At 40.5% G+C, this 13365-nt stretch overlaps 4 protein-coding genes across 6 annotated transcripts; 2 read left to right on the top strand and 2 right to left on the bottom strand.

Annotated features, from left to right (window-relative positions):
* Positions 1-2137: 2137 nt before the first annotated feature.
* Positions 2138-4698, top strand: rpf1 (ribosome production factor 1 homolog). The gene is made up of 9 exons (XM_003974243.3): positions 2138-2464; positions 2683-2739; positions 2830-2910; positions 2996-3091; positions 3416-3569; positions 3706-3788; positions 3952-4133; positions 4250-4376; positions 4625-4698. The coding sequence occupies exons 1-9, from the start codon at positions 2231-2233 to the stop codon at positions 4664-4666; spliced, it is 1056 nt and encodes a 351-aa protein (XP_003974292.1). The 5' UTR covers positions 2138-2230; the 3' UTR covers positions 4667-4698.
* Positions 4699-4976: 278 nt separating this feature from the next.
* LOC101065839 (guanine nucleotide-binding protein G(I)/G(S)/G(O) subunit gamma-5-like) lies at positions 4977-6037 on the bottom strand. Of its 2 annotated transcripts, none has more exons than XR_003886280.1 (3): positions 5607-6037; positions 5278-5463; positions 4977-5199 (listed from the first exon to the last, which is right to left on the bottom strand). XR_003886280.1 is itself a non-coding variant. In XM_029828237.1 (3 exons), the coding sequence occupies exons 1-2, from the start codon at positions 5685-5687 to the stop codon at positions 5338-5340; spliced, it is 207 nt and encodes a 68-aa protein (XP_029684097.1). In that variant the 5' UTR covers positions 5688-6037; the 3' UTR covers positions 4977-5199; positions 5310-5337. The 2 variants fall into 2 exon arrangements, 1 of the variants encoding a protein (XP_029684097.1); XM_029828237.1 differs by having other exon boundaries at positions 5310-5463.
* Positions 6038-6430: 393 nt separating this feature from the next.
* Positions 6431-9506, top strand: spata1 (spermatogenesis associated 1). Of its 2 annotated transcripts, XM_011614927.2 has the most exons (12): positions 6431-6637; positions 6709-6815; positions 7031-7148; positions 7323-7376; positions 7523-7922; positions 8116-8278; positions 8348-8408; positions 8490-8607; positions 8686-8811; positions 8904-9079; positions 9155-9253; positions 9322-9506. In XM_011614927.2, exons 1-12 carry the CDS (start codon positions 6578-6580, stop codon positions 9400-9402), a joined length of 1563 nt encoding a protein of 520 aa, XP_011613229.2. In that variant the 5' UTR covers positions 6431-6577; the 3' UTR covers positions 9403-9506. The 2 variants fall into 2 exon arrangements, with proteins under 2 accessions (XP_011613229.2, XP_029684096.1); XM_029828236.1 differs by lacking the exon at positions 7323-7376 and having other exon boundaries at positions 7532-7922.
* A 45-nt stretch (positions 9507-9551) lies between these two features.
* Positions 9552-13080, bottom strand: ctbs (chitobiase, di-N-acetyl-). Its single transcript, XM_003974245.3, has 7 exons — positions 12829-13080; positions 11542-11680; positions 11216-11424; positions 10952-11123; positions 10782-10879; positions 10168-10329; positions 9552-10067 (listed from the first exon to the last, which is right to left on the bottom strand). Exons 1-7 carry the CDS (start codon positions 13003-13005, stop codon positions 9879-9881), a joined length of 1146 nt encoding a protein of 381 aa, XP_003974294.2. The 5' UTR covers positions 13006-13080; the 3' UTR covers positions 9552-9878.
* Positions 13081-13365: the final 285 nt, after the last annotated feature.

Raw genomic sequence — 13365 nt, 5'->3', positions numbered from 1 at the left:
CCAACTGAGGCAAACTGGAAACACTGTTTTGATAAAGATATATCTTTAAAAACAGCCTATATTCATTACTTTGTACAAGAACATTTTTGTCTTTTAGCATTTATATAGATTTGATAACACATTTCACATGAAGGATTTTGTACCATCAGTATAGAAACCTTGGTCATCTTGCTGAAATGATTTTTATTTTTCCAGTATGTCTTTATGCCTGCAGAGACACAGAGTCATTATTATTTCTCGGTCTTGTTTGAATGCAGTAATCATCTATAGAGGCGACTAAATGTAAACCAAATCCACTGACAGCTTACCTGGCCAGGTGACCCTTGCAGGACTAAATGAAGCTTGCATGGCCAAGATATATGTTAGCGTGAGCGAAACCTGATCTGGATGAGGATGAAGCCCTCACAAATGATGTGGGAGATGGAAAACGTCAAGCAAAGCTGCTGCTTTCCCTGCAAGTGTTTTAAACAAAACAGAGATGGACCGCAGCCGACAACTGGGCGACCAGCAGCTGCTGCATGACGGCCGCAGCCACGTCCGTGTCGCGACTGCTGGTTTTAGGCAAATCCCCAGCCGGCGGCCTCCAAGGAGCAGATGTTGACTGACCACCAGGTTTATGTTTTCAATTCAAAAAATTTCAAAATTATTTTCTATTGCTTAATTCTTTATTTTTATTTTATTTCAGTCCCCCAAATTAAATCCTGATTTATGAATTGAATTCTCTTGAACATGTGACTGTAAAGCTCTTCCACTTATTGCTATTTACAATACTACTACTACTGCTACTACTAGTAATAATAATAACAACAACAACAATAATAATAAACAACAACAATACTACTACTAGTAATAATAATAATAATAAGAAGAAGAAGAAGAAGAAGAATCATCATCATCATCATCATCATAAGCACAAGGAGATGAAGATGATGAGCAGTAGTCCATACATTTCTTTATTGCTCTGAATGTATGAATTTTCAGTGTGGCCAGTTTGAGAAGAGTGATCAGTTTCTGATCACTTTTTTGGATCTACTATGTGACGCAACTTATAACTTATGTTTAAATATATGAAGTCGGCACCACAGTATGAAAATATCATGTAAATTTAAGGATGGTTATTCCAAAAATCCCTTCCTGGGAGCCAGAGCTTGTGTAATGCCTGACCTGGTGTCCAGGACCAGTTCAACAACTGGAGTTGCTGTTCTCCTGGCAAAATAAGAAGAAAGTGTCAAATGCAACAGTGACTGAGGGTGCCTAAAACTATTGGGTGATTTCAATGTGAATTTCAATGTGAATTTAACAGGAATGCAGAGATCACAGGGGATATCTTTTTAGTGGGGATACCTTGTTTCATAATGAAAAAAAAAGTAAAAGTAAAAAGTAAAAAGTTGCCGTGGATAATAAATACATTTGAACAATAATTAGCACAAAATACGTCAGAAAAATAACACATCACTAAAATAAATAATAAATAAAACATCACCAATACAGATATATATATAGAATTGATCATTTGATGTGTCTGACTGAATTATGAAACAGATGTTCTCATAATACCAAAGAAATTATGGTTAAAATCTATGTTTCTATTTCCAAGAAATATTAACCAAACATGCTTTGTCATTATGGAATGGAGTTTCCTCTGTCAGTTTCATGCACATTTTAGGTCGAGGCCAATTTTCCCTGATGGTAAACCAGTCAATGGTCCAATATGGTCCAATAGATTAGGATACCTGGTTTAGGTAACTGAAGTATGCCTTTTCTTTTCCTGTCCTTTTCTTCCGCAAATTAATGAACGAACTGACCGAAGAGATAAGAAAGTTTTATTCATTCAATGAAGGAAGATTATTACAGCAAACTGAAAAAGTTTAACGATATTAATGCTGTACAGAGTGCTGAGAACAGTCAGTTAAAGCAATAGGAAATATAATGTGATATGAATTTCAGGAAAAAATAAACCCTCTAATCTCCAGTTCCCCGGAGGTGGCCCAGTTACCATGCTCTACTCTAGTTAGCTCACCCTTTTTTTGTTATAACTGTCACATTTCAGCACCACAAATTACACTTTTGAATTTTTGATTCGTGAGCTGCACTTCCTCCTCCTCGCCACTTGGTGTCTCCGTACATTCGTTCACGTCGGCTTTGTCACTTCCTGTGTCAGTGACGAACACACGGGCAGCCGCACACGTGAGAAAAAATAGGAACACAGTGGCCAAGGAGTTGGCAGAAAATGGATTTTACAGAGGTTTCATCGAGTCGGGGCACAGATTTTAAGAAAAAAAAGGCGAAAAAGAAGAATGTCAATGAGGAGTCAATTGGAGAATGTAGCGAAGTAAAGCAGGAGATGGAGAAGAGCGACGCAGCAGAAGCCACAGCTTTGCCCCCGACTTTCAGTGTATCCGAAATTAAAAATAAACAGAGAAGACACCTGATGTTCATGAAACTCAAGCAGGAAAAAAGAAAGGTAATTTTAAAAAGAAGTGCCATTAGTAGGTAAACTACACTTAGCCAGGCTTATGTTATATTAAATTAATATAATCATCTAATTCACTTTGTTATCACATTTTACTGTTTTGCATGGTTGCATGGTTGGTTTTTTTATGCTTTATATACTTCAATTTGGACCAGAAGTTCCACACAAATGTACATAAATGGTTCATGTACTATATGTTAATGTTTCAGCAAAAGATGCAGTTAAAGCGCAAAAAGAAAAAGGAAAGAGAAGCTTTGGGTGACAAGGTAAGCTTTCTGTACATGTTTGTGCTGCTTTGAACGTTTAGTGTCAATAGTGGCTGATAATTATCATACAATTTTCTGGTCCTATTTCAGGCACCACCAAAAGAAGTGCCAAAGACGATAGAAAACCAGAGGGTCTATGACGAGACGACAGTGGATCCAGCAGACGAAGAGGTTCTGAAGGAGTGACTCCATTGAAACAGCATCTGCTTTTACTTGTGTTCATGTTTCAAGTCGTGCCTCTTCCTGTCATCAACAGGTTGCATTTGATGAGGCAACCGATGAGTTTTCTGCCTACTTTCATGGGCTGACAAACCCAAAAGTCCTCATCACAACATCAGACAGGCCAAGAGGAGTGAGTTTGTATGTTTTTACCTTTCGGCGTGTGAGGATGACGTCTTAATTTTGTCTAAATTAGCCATCTTCAATATGTTTCAGTCCCTCTTTTAATCCTGTCTCTATTTGTAGAGACTCAAGTGTTTCGTTATTATTTTAAAATATTATTATATTATTATTATGTGGAAAATATGTTGGTAATATACATATATAAAGAAGCTTCAGTTTAATTTATTTTAAAATCTGAAGCATTAATTAGTGTGTCAAAAGACAAATTAACTTCCTTAGGACTGTTATTTTCTCACAGCGTCTGAATTATTGATTGCTCTCCGTTGTTCTACAGAGGACGGTGAAGTTTTGTAACCAGCTGGCTTCAGTGATTCCAAACGCTCATGTGTTCTACAGAAGAGGTTTGGCCCTAAAGAGGATAATTCCTCAGTGCATCTCCAGGGACTTCACCTACTTAATGGTCATCAATGAGGACCGTAAAGTGCCCAGTATCCTTTGTTATGTAGTTTAGAGCCAGGTAACTTAAGTGTGCTTTAAGAAATGGGCTTTGAATGTCCACTTAATAGCTCCAATACAGAAATATTGGCTTTCCTGGTTGATCTCCCCCTTAACTGTGAATTAAAGATGGAATGGTTCTCTGTCATCTACCCGAAGGGCCAACTGCACACTTCAAGGTCAGCAATGTTCGACTACGCAAGGAAATGAAGGTAAGTTAAGATGTCTAAGATGACCAGACTGAATGACAAGAGCCATGACAACATTGTTCAAATGACATTTGTTCTCAAGAAAATGTACTGCAGAATGCCTCTTTTCACTGCGATATTTGCGGTGTGCACCCACATCTAAAGTGCTTGAATTTTCTCTGTGCAGAGACGAGGAAAAGAGCCGACTGACCACTATCCGGAGGTGATTCTTAACAACTTCACCACTCGTCTAGGTCACAGCATCGGCCGAATGTTTGCTGCTCTTTTTCCACAAAACCCGCAGTTTCTTGGTCGACAGGTCGCCACCTTCCACAACCAGAGAGACTTTGTCTTTTTCAGATTCCACAGGTGAGTTCAAACCAACCACACCTCATACTGGTGTGATGTTTGAACCATTTCAGTCCAGGTCTGCTTATTCTGTACTTTTAATTAACAGCTTTTTGCGGTGGGGGGCTCTTTTCCAGGTACATTTTCAAAAATGAGAAAAAAGTTGGAATCCAGGAGCTGGGACCTCGTTTCACACTCAAGCTGCGCTCACTTCAGAAAGGCACCTTTGACTCAAAATATGGAGAGTATGAGTGGGTCCTGAAGGTGAGTCGAAGGGCATTTATTTGATTTCATTGAATTAGAACATCTGCACTTTATTCAGGGGGTTATTCATTGAAGAGTGCATAGTGTCATCAGATTTAGTTTTAAAATACAGAAAGAACAGGAAACAATGAAGGTGAGCACATAAGGAACATTAGGAGACAGCATAGAGGTCACTCATGCAATTAGATTCTTCCTTTTGTTCAAGTATTTTGGAACGCAAACCTGACTTCTTGTCTTTTTGTTTTCAGCGGCACGAAATGGATGCTTGTCGAAGGAAGTTCCAACTTTGATTAGAAATAAACTTTTGTGGTCCGACTCAAGATGTTACTGCTGTTTGTGTGTTTGCACAAATGGACTTTGCAGTAGATGTGTGTGGGCGAACAACAGCACTTAATACAATTCTTGAATGTACAAGCCAAAGGCCACATTTATGGGGATTTAGTAAGTTTTTTTTAAAGGACGTGGTGGTTGATGGAAAATAGAGGCATGCAATTACAAGCAGAAGCCAGTACATAATTATTTTAGTCAACAATTAAACTCCCTTTATTTATGGTATTTACATGTTTTATTTTTTAAATAAAATAAAAACACAGCTGCGGGTTGTGTGGAAATAAAATTATTTAATAATCGGGCATGAAAATAAACACATGAAGGCGAAATCTTGTGGTTCAATCACTCCAACATAAGTTTCCGCGCTGCTAAATGTGCACCTAGAAATGTTCCCATGAGTAGTTTTAGAAAAATTAAAAAAAATGGATAGTTGTCTGAGAATTTCTGAAAACTATAGCAGTCTGGTTCCTTGGGACATGGCAACGTCCAAAACCTGCAGAAATGGGACATGATCAACATCTGCCTTGGAGGATGTTTGTGTCCACTGATGTTAAACACAAGTCTCACATACAGATGCTGCAGAATAAATGCTGGTGCGCTCACATGAGCAGGGGTCGGTCTGTCGGTGCTGCTATAAGAAGGCGCAAACTGTGTGCGGTCTGAACGGGTTGTTGCTGGACGTCATGCCGTTGAGCAAAGGATCCTGCTGAGCGTTCTGAATGCAAAACCTCTGCAGGTCCGCAGCGGCCTGGGAAACCTGTGGAAAAATCAGAAAGCCCCCCCCCCAAAAAAGTTAAATAATAAGCAGTAGCGCATTACGAGTCGGCATGTTTGATTCCATATAACATCACAACAAACACGTCATGAATAACAGCGTTTAATTCTTAACCATTAACAGACCTTCACTCTGTTTAGTCCAGCTTCTAGACGTAACTGTTGGACTGCTTTCTTCATAGCAACAATGCTCGATGATCCCGACATGGCAAAGATCTTCTGTAGTCTTTAAAAAGACTTATTTTGAACTTTAATAATTGTTTACCGTTGGCCCGTGAAATACGGCAGCTCCTTTGCTTCCTAGTTTCCGGTTTTCTTTTGTGGAGGGTGCGGCGTTGCTGCATTCGCGGGCTTTCCTGAAGCTCAGAATTCTGTTAGGCAAGTTTTATCGACCTTTTGTTCGAGACTCACTATCGAAATAACAATCATTCTGCCACAAATAACCAATTTGATTCATGCTTTATTACGTTTATATTCTAGTGTTTAGAATGTAAATACTTAAAATACAATCATAATTGGTTTGGCGATTATTTCTTATCAAATGACTAAATTTCGATATTTACATATTTTTATGAAAGCAGCACCGGACTTGCGGTTTTAAAAAACCCTGACACCTAGCGGCAGAAGTGTGTACCTACACTGCTCATTGGTACATTACGCCTAATTAAAACTTTTTATTTACTTTTAAAAGTAAGTAAACCGGCACAATTTTAAACATATGTTTATGTGCGGGTGAAAACAATGAGTTGAGTGATCTAAGGTAGTAAAACTGATTAATAACATAATGAGGATCAAGTTAACAAACATCTATTCAGAAAATAAATATAAACATTCAACTTCACCTCATGAGGAAAGCCTGTTGGCAGTTTTGACAACAAAGTCTGTTACAATGATTAGAGACGGAATGAGATGACTCCTCCTGCAGCAATCGTCACCATCAGCAGAGCAACCGCTGTCGGCACTCTCAAAAAAACAACCGGTGCAGGACAACCGACTGCTTGCAGAACATTGTCCATTGGCAATCCACGCCTTCACAGTGTGTACGGCCTGCAGGAGAAATCTAACGCGTTATAGTGTGATGGTCTTACGCTGAACTGATGGAACTCTCCTGTGGGACGGTCAGATACCCTGAGGACGGAAGACCGACCAGCTGCAAGGCAAGGCTCGATTATTGGAAATAGCAATAAACGCTTAAAAGTAAATGAAAATGTTGTTTGTTTATACTCAGTTTGTGGAGCTCCATGTCCTATATGTGCCAGATGACCAGTGGGACGTGAAGCTCAATAAAGTCCCCGCTGAAGCCATAGAACGTTTCATATCTGCAGGCTTCATCAGGTGCGTGTTAGATTACTGCATCCATTGAAATGCACGATGCACCGTTATTGTAGATTTTGAACAGTCTGCAGTCACGGATGTTTGTGCTTCTGCTTTACAGAAAATAACAGGCATTTAAATTTCAGAAAACTTTTATGATATTCAACTTGATTTAATCCCAGTCGCACACGCTGTGCCACGTTTCAGTCGCGTCAATCTCTTTCTCATCATATCAGAGTTTATCCTGACGTCACCCTGAAAACTCTGAGGGGGGAACTGCGAGCTCTTCTTGGTGCAGAGAGGAACATGGACAAATTCTCCTTCCTGAAATGCGTTGGTCGCAGTTTGGCTTTGGTTCGTTCCTTCCTTTCTTTGTATAGCTTCTAGTCTGTCAGCCTGAGACGGCAGAGACACACAATACAGATGGTTTGATTAACAGGTTCACCATTCAGGCAGCCGAGTGTAAAAAGTGTGAGTGAAAAGAGGAAAACACGCCCTCTTTTACTGCCATGACTTTTTCTCTTGCAGGTCAAAAGCAAACAGGAGAGCGACTTGAAAGTGAAAACATTTGCCCCTCCATATGTAGGTGCTTTTTTTTTTTTGGTCCAATTTTCAGATGTGTGAATATTGTTTTTAATTGTGTCTGTGATGCAGTCAGTTAATTAGATGTAACCTATTTGTTTCAACAACTGCAATGTAATGGTTAAGATCTTGTCACCTGTCCGCAGGCCCCACAGCCAGAGCTTTACCTGCTGCCCGCGGTGGAGAACGACGGCAGCGTTTGGTCCCAGTCTCTGATTTCAGAGACCAGCAGCAGCTCCCCAGACCGCCAGAACTATTACCATCCACCCAAGATGTGCAGCATGCCAGCAGGAACAAAGAAACCTATTAAATTTCCCCTCATCCCCCGGTGTTCCCATCAGCCACCTCCTACCCAGAGCCTGGAGGAGGAGGAGGAGGAAGAGGAGGAGGAGGAGGAGGAGGAACAGAGTTTTAGTTCTTCAGAGGCTGAAGGAGAACACCGGGGGGACGGTCTTTCTTCCAGTAATTTCAAGTGGGCGGAGCAGGAGTGTTGTCAGAGGCAGCATCAGAATCAGCGGGCAACAAAGTCTGTTTCCCTGAATAAAGGTAAAGAAATAAACACACAAGATATATATTTACAGACCGACACCAGAGTGAATAAAATGAAATATTTAAAGCATTTTTTTGTCAATTGCAGTTTGCATCTCGTGGGGAGGGGGTTGATTAAATAACATTTTATGCTCTGAGAAAATCCAGTCAGTATTTATTGAGATGCACTTCTCTGTTACTGTACCTGCAGCTCTGCAACAGCACAAATCTGAAACAGTTCATGCGAAAAAGGCGACGGAGAGTGAAGAAGAAAGGAGGAGGAACCAGCAGCAGAGGCAGAAAAGAGCTCCAGGAGATTCAGAGGAGACGGCGTCTTTTGACGGCAGAGATTCAGATTTCTCCCTTGCAGGAAGGTACTGGAGTGTAAGCAGACACGTTTGTGCCGTGCCGGACCGGTTTACAGGTTCTTCTGTCTCTTCAAGGTTTGGGAACGTCAAAGATGATTCTGCACCTGGGCCCATCAAGACTAAACCAGCTACTGAAGTAAAGCTTCCCAGACTGTCTCAAGCCTTGAATAATGTGCTCAGAACGGCTCACTGTCTCGTGTTTATGACCGGTCTTCAGGTAACAGAATATGTGGCAGCGCCGCCCCGACCTTTGAGGTGCACCTCTCCCTGTTCACAGCCACCATCCGCAGCCGTCGCTGAGAAACAAGCCGCCTCCCCCATCCATCACAGAACCAGTAAACCTGCGCCGTTCACTCAGGGTCGAGACCTGCCAGGGCTTTTCCAGCGGGACTGACGCGTTCTGTCTCCTTCAGGAGAGGAGCTGATCGAGGACATCAAGCTGGTGAGGGAGGAGAGGAAGCAGCTGGAGTGGACCAGGCAGGAGCTGCTGAGGAAGGGCAAAGATCTGCTGTCTCAGAACCGACACCGCAGGAACCAAGGCCAGCGGAGAATGCAGAATTTTCCAGAATTTTGCTCTCAAGCTGTGTAGAATCCACTTGTTTGAACAGATGATTCCTAAATGTCTCCACAGCACGTGACAGCTGGAAGAAGAAATACTTTGAGGCCAAGAAAGCCACAGCACCATTAGAGGAAAAGCTGAGAGGCCTGCATCAGCAGCTGGAGATGTTCTACAACAAAGTCCTGCAGCAGCTGCAGGCTAGACAAAACAGAGGGAAGCAAAGACAACACGGAAAGTCCTCCATTAAGGTAACATGGATTTAAACTGCATGTTCTGACATCATCAATGCAAATGAGAGCAAGTAAATACATTTGCTATTTCAGAATGAGCTCATCATTCAGATCATGACAGAGACTCATGAGATCGACACTCTGAAGAGGAAGATAGAGAACGCCAAGATGAAGCTGATAACAGAGATAAGGGTAACTTAGCGTTCTATCTGGTGCACAATGAAATTGTATTTAGTTCTCTTCATGACTTTGTTGTGTAGTTGAGAAAACAGGCAGCCACAGAGTTGAGGGTTCTGAAGGCTGAGCTGGCCCAGAAGAAGAGCCACACACAACCTCTCTGAGGGTTTGGAAAAACCCAACCGGGGCCAAGTAGTCCAACACAACTGTGGCTAATGCATCAAATCTAAAAAATGTAAACAATGATTAATAAAAAAAAAAAAAAAAAGAGTCAAAATCTTTGTGCAGTTTACTTCAAATCCAAACCCCAAACTATGCATGTGTAAGCAAATTTATTGATTTAAAGATTCATTTCGACAGACAAAATATCTTCTGGTTAAAAATATAAATTGCTCAGGTGTCAGAAAGCTGAACATTGGCTAAAACAGACTGACTGACTACAGTTTTCCCAGTTGGGGCTGAGGAATGTCTGAGATTTACCATCTTTCAAAGACAACAGCAGTAACAGTCACAAAAAAATCAGAGGAGTTCGTATCATCCACGCGCTCAGAGGAAAATCCCGCCTCTACACCGTTAAAGATACATTCAGTAAGCAGCAAGTGTTACAGCCATCACAATCTATCAGGCAACGGTAGCATAGTTAGCATCCAAACAGTGCATTCCACATCAGTCCCGTCTGTTGCCTGGCAACTGCTTCATCGCTGTAGTCTAAAGAGTTGCCATTCCACATGCCAATACCCCTCAATCCTGCTGTTTTCACATACTCAGCCTTAGGACAAATACTCTGTGGATCATCATACCAGACCTGATGAATCTGTCCATTTGGATGCTGCGAGGGGAAACAAACAATAAAAATATTCATGTTCATTTCATCAAATCTCCACCCTGACAGCAACAATCTGATGAAGAATGAACGATGTGAAATAAACCTTGTAATTGAAGTAAGGAGCCTGCTGGCTATCGTCCCAGACTCTTCCAGACAACGATGTGTCGACCTGCTTCATTATCCACTTGTATGTCTTCTGTGTGCCAGCTGCGTCGCTGCACGGAGCTCCACGAAACGGAACTTTTTCAATGGAACACTTTCCTTCCTGGTTGTAAAAAAAAATAAATAAAAACTTCAATGCTAACAATATCGATATGATTCGGTCTTAAAAATGGAGGGACTGACTGCTCTTCAACTGTCGACTCTTTCAAAAGGGGTTACAGCCTGTAAATAAAGACATGGGTGGAGCTGAAAGCTGTCCTCACACCTGGAGGTCGGCTGCAGCATGGGTGTCCCCCATTTGTTTGTTTTTTAATGGTGACACTGGGACCGATTTTAATTTCTCTCATTTAAACAATTTAAAGGCACCTGATATATATTTATGTATTTATTTATGGTTCAGATGTTCAGGACTAGAGCCCAAATTTACATTTCAAATTTTCAAACGTGAATCAACTGCTAACCAGAAGGTTGTAATTAAAATAATCAATAAACCACAGTTTTAACTTAGAATGAATAACATGGCAACTATAATCTTCAAAGAAAATTATATTTTACCTGAGAGACGTGGAGGCATTGGTAGTCGTAGCCGTACCATGGCAACCCCATCACTATCTTGCTTGGATCAATCTTCAGCTTCAGATATTGATCATAACCTTAAAATAAACTTTGTGGCTATTAGTTTATTGGATTTCAACAGACTGGTCAATTGACTGTCCCAAACAAACCTTTCAGCGTCTGAGCGAGCGGGGCGTTTGCCCTGGCTATGCATTCTCCCTGGATCTGACTTTGTTCATCGTAGGACATGACAAACAGCAGGTCACAGGAGTTGGCGATGTTAACGTAATCATAGCATCTCTTGTCGATACAGTTTGGCGACCAGGCAACATCGAATGAGACCTAGATACAGGATAGCATTGAAATACTGCTAACAGTATGTTATTATTGTGTTAGAGATAAAAAAAAACAACAACAGCATTTGAACCTATCACCTGAGAACCCGGGATCTCTCTGTGGAAAGCCTCAGTGGTCTCCTTTACCAGGGCGGTCAAAGCGTGGTATTCCGGCGACCCCTCTGCCACCGCTTGCTCAATGTCAATGTTGATCCCATCCATGAACTGAGTTTTGGCTAAATTCACCTTCTCTTTTATCCACGCTGTTCTATTTTCTTGGTCCACAATGAAGGAGAGGGGGACGTCACCTTCACGCCAATGACAGAAATGGGAAAAAGAAACACATTCAAGAGCTGATGTCTCAGTTGAGCCTCAGATGTTTGGTAAACTGCTGAAAATACAGAAACACAAAGGAAGAAATGTACCTTTAAGAACAACTCGTGCTCCTTTGGAATGAGCGTAACACACCAGCTCAGCATCGTATTTCCCAAACATCGCCAACGTTGTCACCATGCTCCAGTTGTAGGACTTCCATGTCTTTCCTCCCACGTCAAACACAAACACCTGGAAAAAACCCCAGACAGCAGATAAAACCTTCTGAATTACAGCATCTCACCACATGTTTTTTTTTTAAAATACATTTTTTTGTCTCTCTCTGCTTTTAAAGGCACTTTGGTCTGAATGTGACACATAATGACTAACAGCAGCCAAACAGAAAATCAAGATAGACCAGTGTGTATTTCTTTTTTTTGTCTTTTCTTTTGTGGTTCATCCTGTACAAATTGCACCCAGAAAAGCAGAATAACTAGTTCCTGGATTCTGTTGTTTTTGTCTCTAATAGATGAATCCATCCTTATCTCAATGTTAATTAATCCCAAATGTTAACAAGTATTTAACAAAGGATAAATGAGTTTATCTAAACAATTAAGCAATGAAAAATTCCATAAGCTTTGATACTTGATGATGATGTTGAATCAGAAGAGGTAGAATTATCACTGCTTCCATATCTATTCTAATTAATTAGTCAATAAAGTGCTACCATTACTCAAAGTGACCAACCTATAGTCAGAGTTTTATCATTACTAATGACTTGAGTCCAGAAACAAAATTGTATTTTTCAGATATTACAGAATATTGTTGGGTAAATAGACACATTTTGGAGGTCAATTTATCTGGACTGTAGTTTTCTACAACTCCATTGAGTCAAATTTCCATTCAAGTGGTTAATGTATGCATTTGTATTTAAACATACATTATAGTAAATGTGATTACTTTATGATCACTAACCGGACAGGTGGAGTTTTAAATCAAAAACCCTTAAATAACACTTTTTAAAGAACACGGCAACAGTTTAAAGTCCAAGTGAGGAAAGCAAAGTCACGTGACATCAGACCAACCCGACGCGTCAATAAAAAAGAGAACCGAATCTCTCAAAAACAAAAACTGAGTTTTTTTGGGTTTTTTTTAAAATATATATATGTATAGTTTGTCTAGCGGAAATATTGTTTCAACCACCTACAACAAATTTTAAACATAGCAATATAATGATTTTATATGTTAAAAACTTAGCCGCCACAATGAATCCACTTTACATCTCGATATGGTCGTAAACAAGAACCATATTAAAGAATATTAAATCTCAGTAATGTGCTGTTCTGTGACACAGGTTTAAATGAATAAAGGAGGAATGTGTGACTGGACGCTAAAGCTACCTCAAAGTCTCGGTCCGTTCGGATGTGCTGACAGAGCTCCGGCCTGTCGCACGGACACACGGCAGCTCTGCTCACCCAAACCGTGCACGACACACACACAAGAGCCCAGAACATCGCTGACAATGAAGCACATTTCTGCCACAAGTTTCTGGTCGGGACAGACTGATTTAAAGCCATATTCCTCAGGTTTCCGTGATTAACAAACCGCCGCCACCAATACTACGGAAAGTGGAGGGGGACAATCTCTTTCCGGTTATCACGTATTCGCTAAAACCGATTAAAAAGAAGAACAATTTCAAAACTTCCTGAATTTTAGTAATTCAGCTCTTTCAGAACCAAGTGACTTTAACTTTTTAATTCTATTAGCGTTATACGTTACTCCAACGTTAATTGTATTTTAAAGGCATCTGCTTAGATGGTCTACTAACATTACATTTTGATTGAATCATGATCATGTGAACAACCTATATTGTATAGTGTATCAATCTATACTGTAAAAGAACCTTAATAAATGGACCAGGAAAGTTCAGCAAATGA

This window comes from Takifugu rubripes, chromosome 20 (assembly GCF_901000725.2).
Source record: "Takifugu rubripes chromosome 20, fTakRub1.2, whole genome shotgun sequence".
Taxonomy (NCBI): Eukaryota; Metazoa; Chordata; class Actinopteri; order Tetraodontiformes; family Tetraodontidae; genus Takifugu; species Takifugu rubripes.
Note: the sequence above shows the minus strand (reverse complement) of the source record. Positions and strands in the feature narration are given on the sequence as shown.